The 17,025-nt window shown below is 36.4% G+C and overlaps 5 protein-coding genes across 6 annotated transcripts; 1 reads left to right on the top strand and 4 right to left on the bottom strand.

Moving 5' to 3' along the window:
* Positions 1-1,263: 1,263 nt before the first annotated feature.
* On the bottom strand, positions 1,264-1,822 carry AT5G67010 (Integrase-type DNA-binding superfamily protein; the record flags this gene model as incomplete). Its single annotated transcript, NM_126101.1, has 2 exons — positions 1,264-1,457; positions 1,528-1,822. The coding sequence occupies 2 exons, from the start codon at positions 1,820-1,822 to the stop codon at positions 1,264-1,266; spliced, it is 489 nt and encodes a 162-aa protein (NP_201502.1).
* A 209-nt stretch (positions 1,823-2,031) lies between these two features.
* AT5G67020 (uncharacterized protein) lies at positions 2,032-3,545 on the top strand. Its single transcript, NM_126102.3, has one exon. The coding sequence runs from the start codon at positions 2,168-2,170 to the stop codon at positions 3,350-3,352; it is 1,185 nt and encodes a 394-aa protein (NP_201503.1). The 5' UTR covers positions 2,032-2,167; the 3' UTR covers positions 3,353-3,545.
* A 2,129-nt stretch (positions 3,546-5,674) lies between these two features.
* Positions 5,675-9,608, bottom strand: ABA1 (zeaxanthin epoxidase (ZEP) (ABA1)). Of its 2 annotated transcripts, none has more exons than NM_180954.3 (16): positions 8,791-9,608; positions 8,543-8,705; positions 8,384-8,458; positions 8,195-8,295; positions 7,990-8,105; positions 7,693-7,904; positions 7,517-7,608; positions 7,330-7,444; positions 7,141-7,244; positions 7,013-7,058; positions 6,867-6,931; positions 6,657-6,743; positions 6,487-6,541; positions 6,316-6,404; positions 6,147-6,234; positions 5,675-6,040 (listed from the first exon to the last, which is right to left on the bottom strand). In NM_180954.3, exons 1-16 carry the CDS (start codon positions 9,294-9,296, stop codon positions 5,951-5,953), a joined length of 2,004 nt encoding a protein of 667 aa, NP_851285.1. In that variant the 5' UTR covers positions 9,297-9,608; the 3' UTR covers positions 5,675-5,950. The 2 variants fall into 2 exon arrangements, with proteins under 2 accessions (NP_851285.1, NP_201504.2); NM_126103.2 differs by having other exon boundaries at positions 5,728-6,040; positions 6,316-6,395; positions 6,474-6,541; positions 8,791-9,442.
* A 493-nt stretch (positions 9,609-10,101) lies between these two features.
* Positions 10,102-10,681, bottom strand: AT5G67040 (F-box protein, putative (DUF295); the record flags this gene model as incomplete). The annotated part of the gene is made up of 2 exons (NM_126104.1): positions 10,102-10,432; positions 10,515-10,681. The coding sequence occupies 2 exons, from the start codon at positions 10,679-10,681 to the stop codon at positions 10,102-10,104; spliced, it is 498 nt and encodes a 165-aa protein (NP_201505.1).
* A 902-nt stretch (positions 10,682-11,583) lies between these two features.
* AT5G67050 (alpha/beta-Hydrolases superfamily protein) lies at positions 11,584-13,403 on the bottom strand. Its single transcript, NM_126105.3, has 4 exons — positions 13,074-13,403; positions 12,763-12,993; positions 12,035-12,669; positions 11,584-11,957 (listed from the first exon to the last, which is right to left on the bottom strand). The coding sequence occupies exons 1-4, from the start codon at positions 13,369-13,371 to the stop codon at positions 11,688-11,690; spliced, it is 1,434 nt and encodes a 477-aa protein (NP_201506.2). The 5' UTR covers positions 13,372-13,403; the 3' UTR covers positions 11,584-11,687.
* Positions 13,404-17,025: the final 3,622 nt, after the last annotated feature.

Raw genomic sequence — 17,025 nt, forward strand, 5'->3', positions numbered from 1 at the left:
ATAAATATCAAAGTTTTTTATAAGATTATATTTGCAATTTTGCATTACACTTATTTCAATCTTTTATTTTTCATTCGTTCTCAATCACTTAATTATTCTGTCAGTTTCATACAGTATGTAATACACGCCGCGTCATTCTCTTAAAGGAGCACGTTTCGAATATACATGTGGGTCTCAACGAGACTTTCTCATGCATTATGTAATACACGCGGCCGAGAAGTTGCTTCATGAGCTAAAATCCTACTGAATTTGATCAATCATATAGTTTCGAGCCGATTATTCAATAGAGAGAATCAAGTAGACTAAAATAAACGCTGACTTCTCATTGCTGTGCACTAATGCATATAGTACTCAAGTTTAACTTCCCTACCAAATTGATATATATATATATATATATATATATATTATTTTTTCAAATTGATAAATTTACATATATGAATGTTTCTTAACAGGCTTAACTTGTATTTTTATATTTATTTGATAATAACTCCATTCTGTAGAAATTTTTTCAGTTTGGAATATTGTCGTTTTAGAAGTTAGTCAAAGTACATATTTGTTCTGTACTAAAAATTAACCAAAAAAATGGGATAGACCAGAATTCCAATTATCACTTAGTTTTGTATGTATGCACGAGTATATCTAGTTTTTATATTGAAATACAAGTATTTTACATTTGAGAAACCGTAAATACAAAAACGTTTTAGTAGTAAGCCGTATAAGGATCATCTTCTGCAAATGGTTCCAAAACTCAGAGAAGAAACTCTTATAGCTTAGAAGGTTTCTCTCTATGTGATTTGGATAGAATATAATCACAGACTATACATGCAACTAGTTTAGATCCTCGGACTAAATCCAGAAAATTAGTGATCGACTCCATCATCAGAGTTTCTACCTTCTGGTTGAGTATCTGCCTCAATAAAGTGCCATTAAGAAACAGAACGAGAATACTCTTCCACAAACAGAGGTAATCATCAACACAAAACAAGCAAAAACAATGATAAAGCACACCACAATGCAAATGTTAAAGGCCACTACAGAGGAGAAGACTCTCCAATAAAATAGAGGTCTTTTACTCAAAACTTTTTGGGCTCTATCTAACTTTTTTTCCATCAAAACTTTAATTTGAAAACCTCTTATTAAAAAAAAAACACACGCAAGTGGTTTCTCGTAAAACATATAACCCATCTAGGTAATGTATTAATTTCTCCCAAAACATCTATTTTTCCCCCTATAAAACGATATATAGTTATATAGCTTAATTTCTCAGTCATCTCCGCCGCCGACTTCTTGGTGAATGCTTCCTTCTCCCTTCTTTGAGCCACGTCTCGCTGATCTTTTTTCGACAAGCGCAGCCGCTGCCTCATCGTAAGCATCCGCTGCCATCTCTGCCGTCGGAAACGTTCCAAGCCACCTCCTTGTTCTTGTACTCGGATCCCATATTTCCGCCGACCATTTTCCTGATAATAACTTAGTAAAGTTATAAACCGATGGAACAAACTCAAAGATGTTGGAACAAAATTTACTTACCTGATGGCTTCTTCCTCACTCCTTTATGCTTCTTCTCCTGCTTAATCTCTTCATGCTGTGGGAATGCGCACCCGTAGCAACTGGTGACGCCGCAAAGAGGACAAGGGCCAGCGTCCGAAGGTGGAAGAGCCTCACTTGCAGCAATGTAGTGAGATGATGACGTATCACCTCCAGTGTTGGATATCACTTGTCGCAAAGTAGAAACCATGATAGCATGTTCTTGGTCTCTTGTCAAGTTAGGAGGTTGTGAAATAGGGGTGAAATTTTTGTTTTGAACATTTTCTGAATAATCCATTTTTTTGGTGTCAAACTGATAATATGTACTTATTTAGTGAATGCGAAGGATCAAAAGTGTTGTCATGAAGATTTGAAAACAATCTATATAGTAGGAAGGTGAAGCCTACCTGGCAGCCAATATCTAATATATGTACATGTTGGTCCCATCAATATATATATATATATATATATATATATATATATATATAGAAGCTCCTCGCTACACTTCTCTTTCCCACTACAAAGTTTTCATTTTCCTCCGATCATCTTTTTCCCTTCTCAGTTACACAAATCTCTCACCCAAAAATTTCAAAAATTCTAACATCTTTCTAAAAATTTGCTCTTTCTCTTACCTGAGTGAAACATGGTCGACGTTGACCGGAGAATGACCGGTTTGACTCCGGCTCACGCAGCCGGTCTCCGCCGTCTCTCAGCTCGCGCCGCCGCTCCATCCACTCCTACGATCAGAAACAGCCTTCAATCTTTCTCCCCTTTCGCCGATAAAGTAATCAATCATCTTAAAAATTCAGGTATCAAAATCCAACCAGGTCTCTCCGACACCGAGTTTGCCCGAGTCGAAGCCGAGTTTGGTTTCACCTTCCCACCGGACCTCCGTGTTATCCTCTCCGCCGGTCTCTCCGTCGGCGCAGGATTCCCAGACTGGCGTTCTCCCGGAGCTCGTCTCCACCTCCGTGCCATGATCGATTTACCAGTCGCCGCTGTATCGTTCCAAATCGCTAAAAACAGTCTCTGGTGCAAATCTTGGGGCTTGAAACCACCCGACCCGGAAAAAGCTTTAAGGGTCGCGAGAAACGCCTTAAAAAGAGCTCCTTTACTGATTCCCATCTTTGATCACTGCTACATTCCTTGTAACCCGTCTTTAGCTGGTAATCCGGTTTTCTTCATCGACGAGACTCGGATCTTCTGTTGCGGGTCGGATCTATCCGAGTTCTTCGAGCGTGAATCTGCTTTTCGAAGCTCTGAATTCTTCCCGAGAATTCTCACTAAGCAACGTTCAGTGAGCGAGAAATCAGCTGGATCATCCTCGAATTTTTCCCGGAGAAGCTTAGATTTGGGTCGGGCTAATGGTGCGGGTAAGTCGAGATGGGTTGAGTTTTGGAGTGACGCGGCGGTTGATCGTTGCCGGCGAAACTCTGCCTCCACATCATCGTCGTCTTCTTCATCGCCGGACCTTCCCAAAACAGAGACTCCGAAATGGGTGAACCAGTACGTAAACCGGATCGGTTCGGTTTTAAGAAGAGGCGGGTGGAGCGAATCCGATATTGATGAGATTATCCACGTGTCAGCATCGGGTTTCTTTGAGGGCGAAATGGTAATTATCGATAATCAAACTGTTCTTGATGTGCTTCTATTAAAAGCGGGTCGGATCTCAGAGTCGCTCCGTAAATCCGGGTGGAGCTCCGAAGAAGTCTCGGACGCGCTTGGGTTTGATTTTCGACCGGAAAAGGAGAGGAAACCGGTTAAGAAACTCTCGCCTATGCTCGTCGAACAATTCGAAAAACTTGCTGAATGGGTTTCTCAGTCATGAAACACATTACAAATTTACATTGGAATCATAGTAATGGTGATATAATTGTATATTGATTACTGATGTTTTGCTTCAGTTTAATGGGTTATTTAGTAGATTTAGTGTATGTGGAGCAGATTTTATATAATTTAATTTAGGATCACAAACGCACGTGTGACGGCTTTCCCAAACAAACACAAACGAACGTTGATGGGTCACGCAAACTGTGGCAAAGACGGCTTCGTTCGAACGCAAAGTTGTTATTTCTAACCCCAACCATGTTACAATATCGAGTTACGTGAAACCATGCATTATGTAACGAATATAAATCTAAACACAAGATTAACAAAAGACACATGTTGAAATGTAAACAATTCCAGGACATATGTGTAAATTACCAATAGTGACTTAAGCTCTTCGGAGTAAATCCGTAAAACAACAATATTTTGGTTAATGGTTGATTGTATTACTGAAAACTAAATGCTTGACATTAAACCTTTTACAAAAACAAAGCTTTTAGAAGGAAGAAGAAACACATGTTAAGCTCAATCGCAGGAGATTGATTCAAGAAAAAATATATATTACTTAGTAGAAGCGGTTGGTGAGTCGTGAGTGTCTTCTTGTTGGATGTTTGACATATCAGGAACCAAGTAGCGAGCAGCAGGAGGCCTTCACGATCCAGTCGACTTTTGCTCACTTTTTTGACTTAAAAAATTGTAATAGTTGGCGTCACCAAAAGTTTGTTGACTATTATTTCGTATAATCATAGAACAGATAAATAAAAAATTATTTGTACTCTTTGATCTTAGTGTCTTACGTACTGAAATATGAGATTGTTTTAATTTATGGTCCGGGAAAGTCAAAGAACGAGTAATTTGGAATTTTGCTTGTGAAATGGAAAATGTGTGAATAAGAGAACTCTCTCCTTTTTGGACCGACGAGAACTGATTCAGTTTGCTTTTTTTTTCTTCTTCTTGTTTTTCAACTTTATTTATTTGACAATCCAACTTTTTTATTAAAAAAATCAACACGAATACAAGGGATAATAATTATTTTTGGACTTTCAAATGATAAAAAAAAATGCGTAAAAGCTAGAAAGAAAAGAAAAAAAATATAGATAACCTAACTCAGAGAAAAAACACTCGACCGTTCAGATGGTGGAAATTATTTAGTGAACGATAAAAACAAACTTAAAAGTATAATATTGGATTTAAAGTTGTATCAGATGACTTGCATTATTGAAGAAACTATACAAATTAAGCCAAATTTACAAAGAGATGACCTCAACCAAACCCTTAATAATCCAAAAATAATTCAGTTAGATGAATTGAATCGGACAGCCTATCGTTGGATATCACTACGAAATAATATGTATTTGGATGTGTTACGTGAACATCAGAGAAAAAGGCAATGTCGTTGGTTACATTAATTAAACATTATTATAAGCAATAATGATATCCTTAATAATACTAGTCCTACTTTTGTGTTATTGTATACATGACCCGTCGTCGCATTATTTATTAAGCTAGTGACTACCGTTTAAGACGATCAGTGTATTTTCACTATCGAATTGTGATATCACATTTTGTATATATACACGAAATCATTCAATAATATATATGCACACATACATTATCTAAGCCATTAATATTGTTCCTCCGATCACGTGGGAATGCCACCGCCCATCACGTGCCTTCCCCAACCGTCTGATTTTCTTCACGAGAGAAGACCAAAAAGAGCAACGCAAATAATTGTAAACAACAAAAATCATAAAGAAGAAAACTCATGCAAAAACCACATGAATGTACCATCGCAATTTAATAACAACCACATGCATCGTCTTTAGAGAAGATGCATAAAATCACAGCCGTTGATCACGTACAAAGTACGATCGTATAGGCCGCGGCGCAGGAGATCGAATGAGCCAAGAAATATCAACTGTGTATTTTGATCGAAAGGCTTGGTCGGTCGATTCAATGTTTTGCAATTATTAAAGTAAATCGAGAAATCCAAAATGAACGATAGAAGAGATTTGTCGAGAAGTCAGACCAGGCACTGAATTAACTACAAAACTATTGACTTTATGAAAGAAGGATATTAAAACATATGCAAAACACCAAGTGGAATGGGACAGTGACTATTAATGAAGATGGGATCTTACCTCAAACACCAAAACATGTCAGTAAAATTATTGTTTCCCACCTTATAAATTTTCTTTTCTTACTTTCACATTTATTATCCATACACATGAATAGTCCGTTGTTCAGAACAAGATTAAGAAAATGAAAATTGTCCAAACACATAATTATATGATCTTCTTGTTTCTCTTACCGGTTCAAAATACTTATCATCTTGTGGTTTTTTGTTCATTTGAAAAGAAAAGTAAACAATTTGATAATATAATTACCTTTTAGTAATCAAAATTAGATTATTGTTGCCTGGAAGTTGAAGAAATGAAGATTAATGTCTTGTATAATTTATATTTTGTTTCAGACCTATATATACATTGTCATGCAAGGAATAGCTGAAAGCAGATTTTTTTTCTTTTGAGAAAATTACTACTCAAATTATCTGCCAAACCGATTAAAATTACTTAATTTCACCATCGGTTTACTTATTTCAAGCTGTCTGAAGTAATTTATCGTTGTTACTCTCATTCTTCCTCGTCGATTTCGGAGTTTTCCTGATTACTTTCACCCTAAACGCCGCCTGACAAAACCAAACCGGATAATTTTCAGAAACCAAGACCGGTTATTGTAAATGATTCGGTTAAAAGAAAAACCGAGATTTGGTAGGGGTGATAGATGTCTCTCACCTTCTTATCTGAACCAAACTCGATGATGTCGGACGATCTAAACCGCGCGGGAAAATTCGGTGTTGCTCTATATCTTCTTCCTTCGTTACTAGAAAACATTCAAATATCAAATCAGAAACTTCAAAGACTCAGATATAATAACCTGGTCAGAGTATCCATATAGACTTACTCGGTCACATAGGTTCCGTGTTCGCTTCGAAGATCCATCAAGAAGAAAGCTCCGTCTTTGTAAATCACACGAGCATGCATCTTCGAAACCTAAACCAAAACATAATTAAGTTCGTTGACTAGTTCTCTTTAAGTATCTCAGGTCACACTATCAGATACACAGTTTATATACCTGAGACGAAGGGATCACAATGCGCATTCCAGGAAAATCTTGATCTGGTTCGCTTCTAAAATCAACAGAGTTTTCAAAAGTTTAAAACTGTAAGATCTTTAATACAAAGTTTCTAAGTTTCCATTGACTATAAATCTGAGAGGAATTCAGAATGGTGAGTTGTTTCATACCCGACGATGCAAGGTTGATCTTCATCTTTGGTTAGACATAATGTTTCCGAAACGCAACAATCGTCGCCGTGTGGAATTAGATACCATCTGCAAAGAAATTAAGACTCAGACTCAGACCAAAGCAGTATAGAGAGCAAGGCCGTTTTTTTGTTAGGTAGGTGAAGAAATATAATGGAACTAAATGTCGAATTCAGATTTGTGAGTACATACTCTCCCTTTATAGTACGTTCAAGAGCATCGTCATCTTCAAACCACTCTCGAAGCCGGTCATCGGCCTTGAAAGAAATATTTACATTCTCATATTAGTCATTTAGTGAAGTTTTTTGAGTGAGAAATAGAGAAAGAAAGAAACATACTTTGTCAGTGAGTCTGCAACTAGGTGGCCTTCCTTGGAGTTTTTCACTGCAAAAGCGTGTAAACGAGTTGGCTTTACAGGTCTGTCAAATCAAGTTCTCTTTAGATAAAACTCACAGATAGAACTAACCTGTTACCTCCAAGGACCCAGTCAAGCATCGATGGCATAGCAATGTCAACGAAGAATCTACCACCAACTCTTCCTGGATGTGGTACTCTAAACTTTGTCAAGAACTGCAGAAACAAGATTTGGAATTGAGTTAGAAATGAACAAACAAGAATGATTTCCATGTATAGTGAAAACCATAAAGATACTCACAGACAGAGGACCAAGCCCAACACCTAAGTATGCTTTGTAAGTGGAAGCCATAATTGCAGCCATCCTCGCCATTGCATGGATAATAGCGACTCTCAGTCTTCTAGATTCCTCATATCTAAAACCAATTCAAGAGCATGTTTAGTATCCACCAGAAGCCCAAACTAAACAAATTGTGTTTTAGTTTTACCTTTTCAAAGAGGAAACAACATCAACAGGTGTAGTCGTTTCAACACTCTGTTTCCATGCTTCATCAAGCTCCAATGCTAGTTGAAAACTATCCTGCAAAATACATCAAGAAATTTCCCTCAATAACACTTTAAAATCAGTCAAAAGGTTGAGTGGATTTATATATTAGATAGATACCTCAATGGCCATGCATCCACCTTGACCCATATTTGGCTGCATCGCATGGATAGAATCCCCGAGCAGCGTAACACGCCCTTTACCCCAAGTAAAACCAGGACTTCTATCATAAATATCTCTTCTCAGAATGGCTTCCTCCTCAGTCGCATGCAACAAGTCGAGTACATTGTCGCACCAACCGTCAAATATTTCAAACAACCTTTTCTTCATACCTGAAAAATCAATTAGAAAAGAAGCTTCTGTGAACTAATACTAAATACGATCCATAGAAAGAAGTAAAACAATGCAGAAATTTACCATTTGGAGCATCAGCCCCACCAGCTGGTTCCTCGTGAAATGCATACCATTGCATTTTTCCACCACCAACATCCGAAGAAACAAAGTACTGTTTGTGTCCCAAGAAAACCCGGTAGCTTTAAGAGAGAATGAAACAGACCCAATATCAGAAAAAGATTCATAATCAGAGAAGATATGCATGAGATTTAGACTGACTGCAACATACCCAACAGACTCGATATCCGCTGGTATAAAATCTGCAATCCCCGTGTAACAAGTGTAGCCTGAATAAGTAGCTTCACTACGGCCAAACAAATTATTTCTCACCTACAAACAAAAATCAAAAGGCACAATCTTTCAGTTCTATACTCAACAACGAAAGCTGTTTGTTATACTCTATTCAGTTAAAACCTACCTTAGACCAAATGCCATCTGCACCCACAAGCAGATCACCTTCATAGCGTTGACCATTCTCGAGTACCACAGTAACCTAAACCAACAAACCCATACAGCTACATTGGATTCTTTCCTTATATCAATAGTCTCTTTTAAGTAAAAATCAATCATCCATCACCTTATCTCCAGAATCTTCAAAATCAACAACATTACTCTCGTTTCTAATCACATCTTCTCCAACCGCACGTGCTAGAATCTGCTGCAGAGTCATTCTACTAATTACTCTAGTCACAGGAAGTCCCCGTGACGCCGCAGGAGTGAAAGTATCAAACTTTACATACCTAATTGATTCACAAACAAAAATATCACCACAAGTTTCCAATAATCTGATTGGCTACTCAATCAAGAGATCTCAGGGAAACTCACCAAGTACCAGAGATACCATCAACGAGACCGTTAATCCGATCACCAGTGATACACCCAGCTTCCATAACTTGTTCAGCAACTTCAATATCAATAGCTTCCAAAGCAGCTAAAGCGTTGCTCTGTATTTGAATCGGGCCTCTGTATTTTCCTTCTCCTCTTATAGCACTCAAATCTTTCTCAAACACTAACACATCGAATCCTTTCTTCTTAGCCGCTAAAGCAAACACCAATCCTCCGATTCCACCTCCGGCAACTAAAACCCTCGATTTCTTCTTCTTCTCCGTCACCGCCTCTCTCTTCTCCTCCTTCTCAACTAACGCCGTCGCCGCCTTTACTCCGAGCAAAGCTCGACGGCTCCTAAACCCAGATACTCCTCCGGGTTTTCCGGAAAACGATGATAAATCTAAGTAAAACTGTTTAGAAACAGGACTAAACACATGGGTCCTCGTGAAATCAAGCTTTGATGGAGATGGATTGATAGAGTAGCAAAACGGAGTTGAACCCATCTCGATTTTTCTTTCACCGACGAGAAGAGCAAAAACTCCGTTTAGAATTCTTGATCAAAGTTCAAGACTTTATCTGTTGTGATGCCTCAGACTCAAACCTGAGAGAAGAAGAAGAAGAAATTGGTTTGAAGAAGAAGGAGGCAAATGATGGAGGAGGAGGAGACAGGTGGCATCAGCAACGCAACACACTTCATCTCTGAGTGCCTACAAATATCGCCTTCTGATGTTGACATGTCTTTTCTCTCCTCCATTAGAAATTCATTTAATAAACTAATCAATATATTTAGAAATGTTTGGTAAAAATATTTGAACGTGACGTGATCAGCGCTTGTGGTGGATTTTTTTTGGATTGTGAGTGGATAAATCATCAATTTTCAATATTGTTTTCTTATCCCCATTTTAAGCCACTAAATTGATTTTTATTTTAACTTTTGGTTGACGTGTCACAACTTTTTTCTTTAATATATAAATCTTAAATTTAATTGTGATATGTCGACGAAATAAATCTGTTATAATAGTATTTTTCATCATCATAAAATCAAATGGTCTTTTATAGGTACTAAGCTGCACATTTTATTGGGCCAAAATAACGGCTCATAGAAAATAACACAAGCCCATTAAGATGGGCGTGAATGGTGACGGAAGAGTCAAATACGATGTGGACTAATAATATTGTGTCACCTGGTTATAACATAAAGAGTAGGGATCCAGAAAGTAGTAGTTAACAAAAGAACACTCAACAGTAGTAAGTAGAGAGTAGATGCATAAAGACCGTAAAACAAACCCATAGCCTAGAGGCTAGAGCTCAGAGATGAGAAGGGATCCAGTAAGGAACATGGTTGAGCATTGGTGCATGAGGAGGGTAAAAGGAATGGACCGTACCAGAGGTTAGATCGTATGAACCAAGACCATGGCCAATGTAATAGATAGAGTTAGGTTTAAGCCCCGGGTACATGCTTGCCGTGAGGCAGAACGCTTCACTTGCGCCAAGGAAGATGCAGAGATCTCCAATATCTTCCGTGTAACTAAAGTCTTTGCTCTTCTCATCTTCCCTAAAGACCATGAACCGCTTGGTTTTGCTGTGGAGACCTTCCACTTCTCCGTCTTTTTCCTCTGTGTGAATGCATTGTGCGTACCTGCGCATAAAGAGAAGAAAGCAGCTCAATCTCTACTTTGAATTTATCCAAAAGTAGCTAGCCTCTTAATAGACAAACTTACCAGTTGACCAAGAAAAGTTCACCAGAGGGAGATTCCACCAAGTGCTTGCTCATGAAACATTGATCCAACATCTCCCGACCTGCGTCAGGAATCTTGGGGAGGTTGGAGAGGCGCAGTTTTTGATACTTGAGCTTGTTGTTGTTGCTGTTGAGATGCAGTGAACCCATGTAAAGACCCTTAACACTTGTGAAGTAGAAAGCTTTGTCTCTCTTGGAAAACATGATATTATAGGCTGGATATAGAGGTAACGAGGTCTCAATGTGAGTCCACTTTGAGTCCCAACAAGGCTTGCATACACTTAGATGACTTCCACAGAACTTTGCAGCCACAGTAAAGTCTTGGAACATCAGAGAAAACTTAGAGATGAAAAACTTAGAGAAATTGAACAAGGTAATGGTGAAATCAGAGAAAATGCATCTTTCTTACTCTATAACTCTCTCTCTGTATATATAGACTTTGTTTGGGAATTTCAAACTTTCCTTTTTTCACGCATTCGTTGATGTTTCCTTTTTCTAAAATTCTTTTTGTGTTTGTTATTTCCCCTTTTTCACTTAGTTTAGACTTACGAGGAAACTAGAGCAATAATGAGATGGAATCAACTAAGGACAGTCTTGTAGAAGCACAGGCTCATGTTTGCTAAGGATATATGATTTGTTAGAAGAGATGAAATCTGTTGAGACCGAACTTAAACCAGGGACTGGTGCAGCGATGACGAGAAAGAAGCAATACAATGGATGATTTGGAAACAGAGCTCTAGAGGCTGAGAGACTTGGGACTGAAGCAAAGGAATCGCTTTTGGCTTGGAATGGAAAGAGAAGAGAAGATGAGAAGAATTCACTTCATGATGATGAGAACAATAGGCTTTGCTTGAAGCTACGCTAACCGGTTGGTATGAAAATTACTCTCTTCAACGCCGTCTCGTCTTTTCTAGGAACATCTTCATACCCATTAATACTCACAACTCTAGAATTCTTCTGCAAACACACAAAGAGATGCAAAAAAATTCAGATTTCGCAATTTCCATAAGAATAAATTAAAAACAGAGTGGCTCTGTTTTTGTGAGTTTACCAAGAAAGAATTGCATTTTCCGCCAGAAGGTTTCTTGAGACTCTACCACCAGAAACCACTTTATTGTATAAACATTTTATTCAATAATTACAAAGATAAACCCTTTTATGTTATGGATACATCTCTATAGACTTGGAAAACACAAGGAAGGGTTAATCTAGTGGCATTCACATAATCTTGAGGTGTATGATTTGAAACACCAGGGACTATAATCCCCAAAGCCCTACCACCCTTCAACAACCATCCTTCACTGTACTCCGAGCCCTTCTCAGCCACTATAGTGAAGCTTCTTATAAACTCCAATATAGCACTCCACATCATCTTTATAATCCCTCGCAACAAGAAAAAGTTTTCGTCCGATTGCTCTCTCATTACCTATAAGTCACAAAAAATATTGGTCGTCAGTTTATATTTTCAAGTGTGAATATATAGATAGATAGATAGATGTAAACCTTTGCTTGATAGTTCTGGTCGTAGTAGATGCAAGTGCCAAAGTGTTTGAACATCAAATCCTTATCATCGTACGGCAATCTTGGAACAATGTCGTTATTATAAACAAATCTATAATACTTTATATTATATTTTTCTAATTTCTTCTCCATAAATTCACCAAACTTGGAATCTCCAACCCTAGGCTGTCCATAAGTATACACCCCTTGAATCCTCTCCAACAACTCGGTCTCGTGGTGAATCACAAGCACAGCCGTGAACAATATCGCGAGGGCTCCTCCTAAGCTATGACCGGTCAGAACAAACTTGGTGTTTTTGTTTTGAGCGATCAGAGTTTTCAAAGAGTCTCTTATTGAGTAGTAAGCTAAAGGGGATTTTCGATCAGGGTTTGAGAGAGGTTCTTTAGGCCAACTACAATTGTTTTGAAGCCCTAGAGCTTTCATGAAACCACCATGGATATTCCCAATGTTTGGGAGCTCAAACCATGTAATGTCGAAATCTGAACACCAATCTTCGGAATTAAACAGTTCTGTGCCTCTAAATGCAACCACCACCGTCGTTTCTTGACCGTTGGATCTTGTTGTTGTTTCGTCAGTAGACATTATAAAGGCTTGTGTTGTTTCCTTTTCTTGGTACTCTGTTTTCAACCACAAAAAAAAACTTTATAAAAATATGATTAAATTGTAAATAAGATTAAATTACTAAGATTTCTTTTATTATATAATCATACCGTTCCAATAGTCAACGAGACCTAAATACTTCATATTCCAGTGATTCTCGACGACATGTTTAATACGGGCTGCGTTTTCGTAGGCAATTTTTGAAGCCATAATGGACAATGCAGCATAGTATTTCTCTCCATCTTCACGATTCAACGTCATGTCTAAACTTACCCTCGTGTCTAAATGTCCGATAAATGACTGATAATTCTCCGATGTCCGTTGCGGCATCACCACTTCTCCTGCATACATATCCACAAAATTAGTATTAATTGTAAATTGTAATTGTTATTAGAGACGAATAAACGGAAAACATCAATACCTCGAAGGAAGAGACCGGAGAAAGAGTTATTGGAGAGGAAGTTTAAAGAGAATTCTAAGGCGGAGCCAACGAGAGCTAAAAGCTTGGAGAAGAATCGAAGAAGCTTGAGAAGGACGAGAGAGACAAAGATAAGCCATCGATGTCGGAAACTGTGTTCTTCGGTTTCCGAGCTATCCACTGATCTCGGTTTCTCTATATCTCCGGAGAATAACAAACGAACAAGTTCCCATGGCCGGAGCTCTTCCGGTCGGAGAATCAGATATCCTCTCGGTTCATCGTCATCGTCGCTGTTCATCATGTTGATTCGATTTTGTGTTAGTATAGTACTAGAATATTGTACGAATGCAATTATTTATGTACGTATAACTCTATTTATAATGTTAGAATGGACCGTATTGTAGATTTGGAATATACTTGGAGTTGTGGAAAACGAGATTTGTTTTTTTTTTGCAACAGTGATCTACACATTTGGTTTTGGAATATGAATTTTTCACGTGGGTTTAATGTTTTGGAAAATTTTAAAATTTCTGAGAGTTTTCATCTCTAACAAAAAAAAAAATCCCCAACGGTAACCTATAATATAGTGGGCCTATTTGTGGGCTGACAATATAGGTTATGTGCCCATTGAATAGTGATCTTTCAACCCAACTTTTTCTTTTCCCACAATAAGGCCATGTGAATTATACCATTTTAAAAATTATATTTTCAAATTAACAATTTGATCATAATTTAAATAAAAATGGTACAACATTTATCAAAATGTATAACTAAACATATATAATTATGTAAACCTATAGGACTAAATTAACAAAAGACGTTAGTTTGAACATAATTTTTCTTTTCTGATGATATATCCGTTGATTAAAATTCTAACAACTAGATCTGTTGAATCATTGATATTTGTCTGTTTACCAAGAACCAAAACAATGTATACATATTATATATATATATATATACTGATATGATCGTATATGGATGCATATTAGTGGTATTGTACGTGATACTTTACAAATTACAAATCTATAAACGAAAGGAGGAAATATTCTGATATCCATATCATCGAAATGAAAACATTATCTTATATTATGGTTTTGTTTTTCATATGTCGTGTGAGGTGCACCGGGAAATTATAAATGAGTACATTTAACATAGCACAAGAGACTAGATGCGAGTAGTCAAAGAATGCACCAAAATACCGAAAATCAACAAAACCCAAAAAGAATAGAAAGATCAATAAGATATATATATAAAAAAAGTATACAAAAACCAAAATAGATAAAATTGGGATCTGCATTCCCAACAATACCTACCCATTTTAAAAGCATACTATATTATATTCAATAAAATCAAAATCTTTATCATCCCACCTATTTGCTTGTCCCCATTCTTTTCCGAATTCTACTACTTTTATCCTTTCAAATTACATAAAAATGAGTACGTCTACGTTTTCGTTTTAGGACGTTTCTACCTTCTAAGATATAGATTTTGACTTTTTTGCAGAGGAATTTTTTTTAAAACATATAATTGGTTCGATTTTGCAGTTAAATTGTCCTACTATTATATGGTAACCTTATAATGCCATCAAAGTTGACTATCTCGAATACTATTTGATCCCATTTTTGATTGGCATGGTTTAGTTTACATGCATTTGGTATGAAATTATATAATTAGATTACAATAACACCAATGATAACAGAGAAGAATGCATGAACTTTATCCTGTCACGGAGAACATGAGAATTTATCCGGAACAAAAAAAAAAAAGAGATAGAGAAGAGGAAGGAGGAAAAAGGCATTGAAGAAAAGATAATACAAGAAAGGGGAAAAATATCAAAATTTCTTCAATATTTCAAAGAGAAAACAAAAGAATAAATAAAAAAAGAAGAAGACGATAGAAATGTGTCAGAAGAATACAGAGCACTTGCCCAAGAAGATATTATAAGAAAATGTCTATATAAATCTAATCTTAAGGATATTGTAATGATCAGAGACTCTCTGTGGTGATGTTGGGACCTTTGTGGGATATCTCACGTGGGACGATTTTTTATTTTCAATAACCAAACAACAATGTAAAATTCTATGGGGTGAATATTTTATTTGTTTGCTAGATTGTGCGAAAATAATTGGACTGATTATTTTTTTGATAATTTGATATTGATTCAATTTGATTATTAATATAAAGTGGGTTGTTAGTGGAGCAACGAGTATAGATGATGCTTGGGACATGAACACGATTGTATTGCTACCTTGCCTTGGGAGGCAGCCTATCTCAGCTTTGGTACATTACACATTATTAAACAAATAAACAATTAAACTATGCTATTTGTTTCCGATATTCAAATTTGGATATATGCAAAAAGGTTTATTCTTAATTATCGTTTAACTTAGTATCAAACAACAATTTTTTATACAGTATATTTCTTTTTGGTAATTGGATCACCCAACTACCAACTAAATGTAATAATCGCACGATTTTATTTAACTTTTTCTTATTAACTAGAATGTTTGTATCTACTAGACCTTGCCTCTCAAAGACATGCGATGTGCTCATATAAGTTGTATTGATGTTACCATAACTAGTTACAACGCTATCATTTACCAATCGAATCTGTAACCATTTGCATCGAATATCGTTCAATATCAGAATTATCAACATACAATGGACTAAGAGACAGCTTGGCCACTACCATGCAAAGGTTAACCAATCATATTCATATATTATAGACATGTCGATGTATATATGTCTGTGGTCCTTCTAACGTTTTTTTTTTCTTTTTTATTTACTCATCCTTTGTTCCCACTGTGCTGTCACATAGATTCTTCACAGATCTTTCGAGAGAGAAAAAAGAGAACAACAAATCGAAGGTCATAATAAAGTCCCAAGACTATATGAAACAAAGTTGTGAAAAATTTCCAATTTTGTAATAATCGAGATGGACCCGTATGTTATCTTCTCGTTTTTGAATTTCATAAGTTTGTAGACTATACATTTCCCTTGAATTTAACTAACTTAAAAATTATAATTACAAAGTGCTTCCAATTCGAAATGATGTGAGTTATAAACTTATAATCAGTAACACATAACAACAATGTGAAAATAAGCTACATTGATACCTATAATATTAGTATTAAATGTGACGATAAGTGAAGACAGTTTTCACAACAGATGAGTATTAATTGTAGCGAGTAGGGCAAAAGTGAAAAAGTGGACTAAAACCGGTTTCTTGATTGAGAGAGTGAGGGCAGTGAAACGTCAACGTTTCGTGGGATTTAGCATGTTTTGGTGTCAACATAGGAGGGTAAAACAAAGATCGAAGCACTTGCTTTGTCTGCCTGTTTTTATCTAATCATGGGGAAGAACCATCTAAGGAGAAAATCAGAGTTATATGTAAATAAACTAGAAAACAAAAACCAGTCTTAAATGTGATTTTGTACAAATAAAGTGAGACAGATCTTGAAAGAACAGTGAGAGCTTGTGGTGTCTTTTGGATTTTGTGTATTTTTAAGGTAAGAATCATTTATTGTCATTTGTTTTCAATTAATTAGGATGCTGCTTCTTGTTTACGGTACATTTTTAGGTTATGTTCCATCATTATATTTAAATATTCAAACGATTATCTGATCACGAATCAGATCCATCTTAAATGATACTATATCATTTATTATTATTTTTTTACACGATACTAATGCATACTATTTTTGTATAGCAATTTGTAAATCAGTTATAAGAATGAAAAAATCTCCACTTTGTTGGGAATGATATCGGGTTGTCAGATGCAGCAGATGATGATTCTTCAGTTTTCGATTTCAACATAAAATTCTTTGGTTAAAAAAGCAATTTACAAGAGAGAAAAAAAGGTTGAGAATTTTCATAAAAACTGAAAGCACCTTCGCCAGAAGGAAAGTCAGTGGGGGTAAGCAACAAAAGTGTTTAATAAAATCTACTATATAGA

Source organism: Arabidopsis thaliana, chromosome 5, assembly GCF_000001735.4.
Source record: "Arabidopsis thaliana chromosome 5, partial sequence".
Taxonomy (NCBI): domain Eukaryota; kingdom Viridiplantae; phylum Streptophyta; class Magnoliopsida; order Brassicales; family Brassicaceae; genus Arabidopsis; species Arabidopsis thaliana.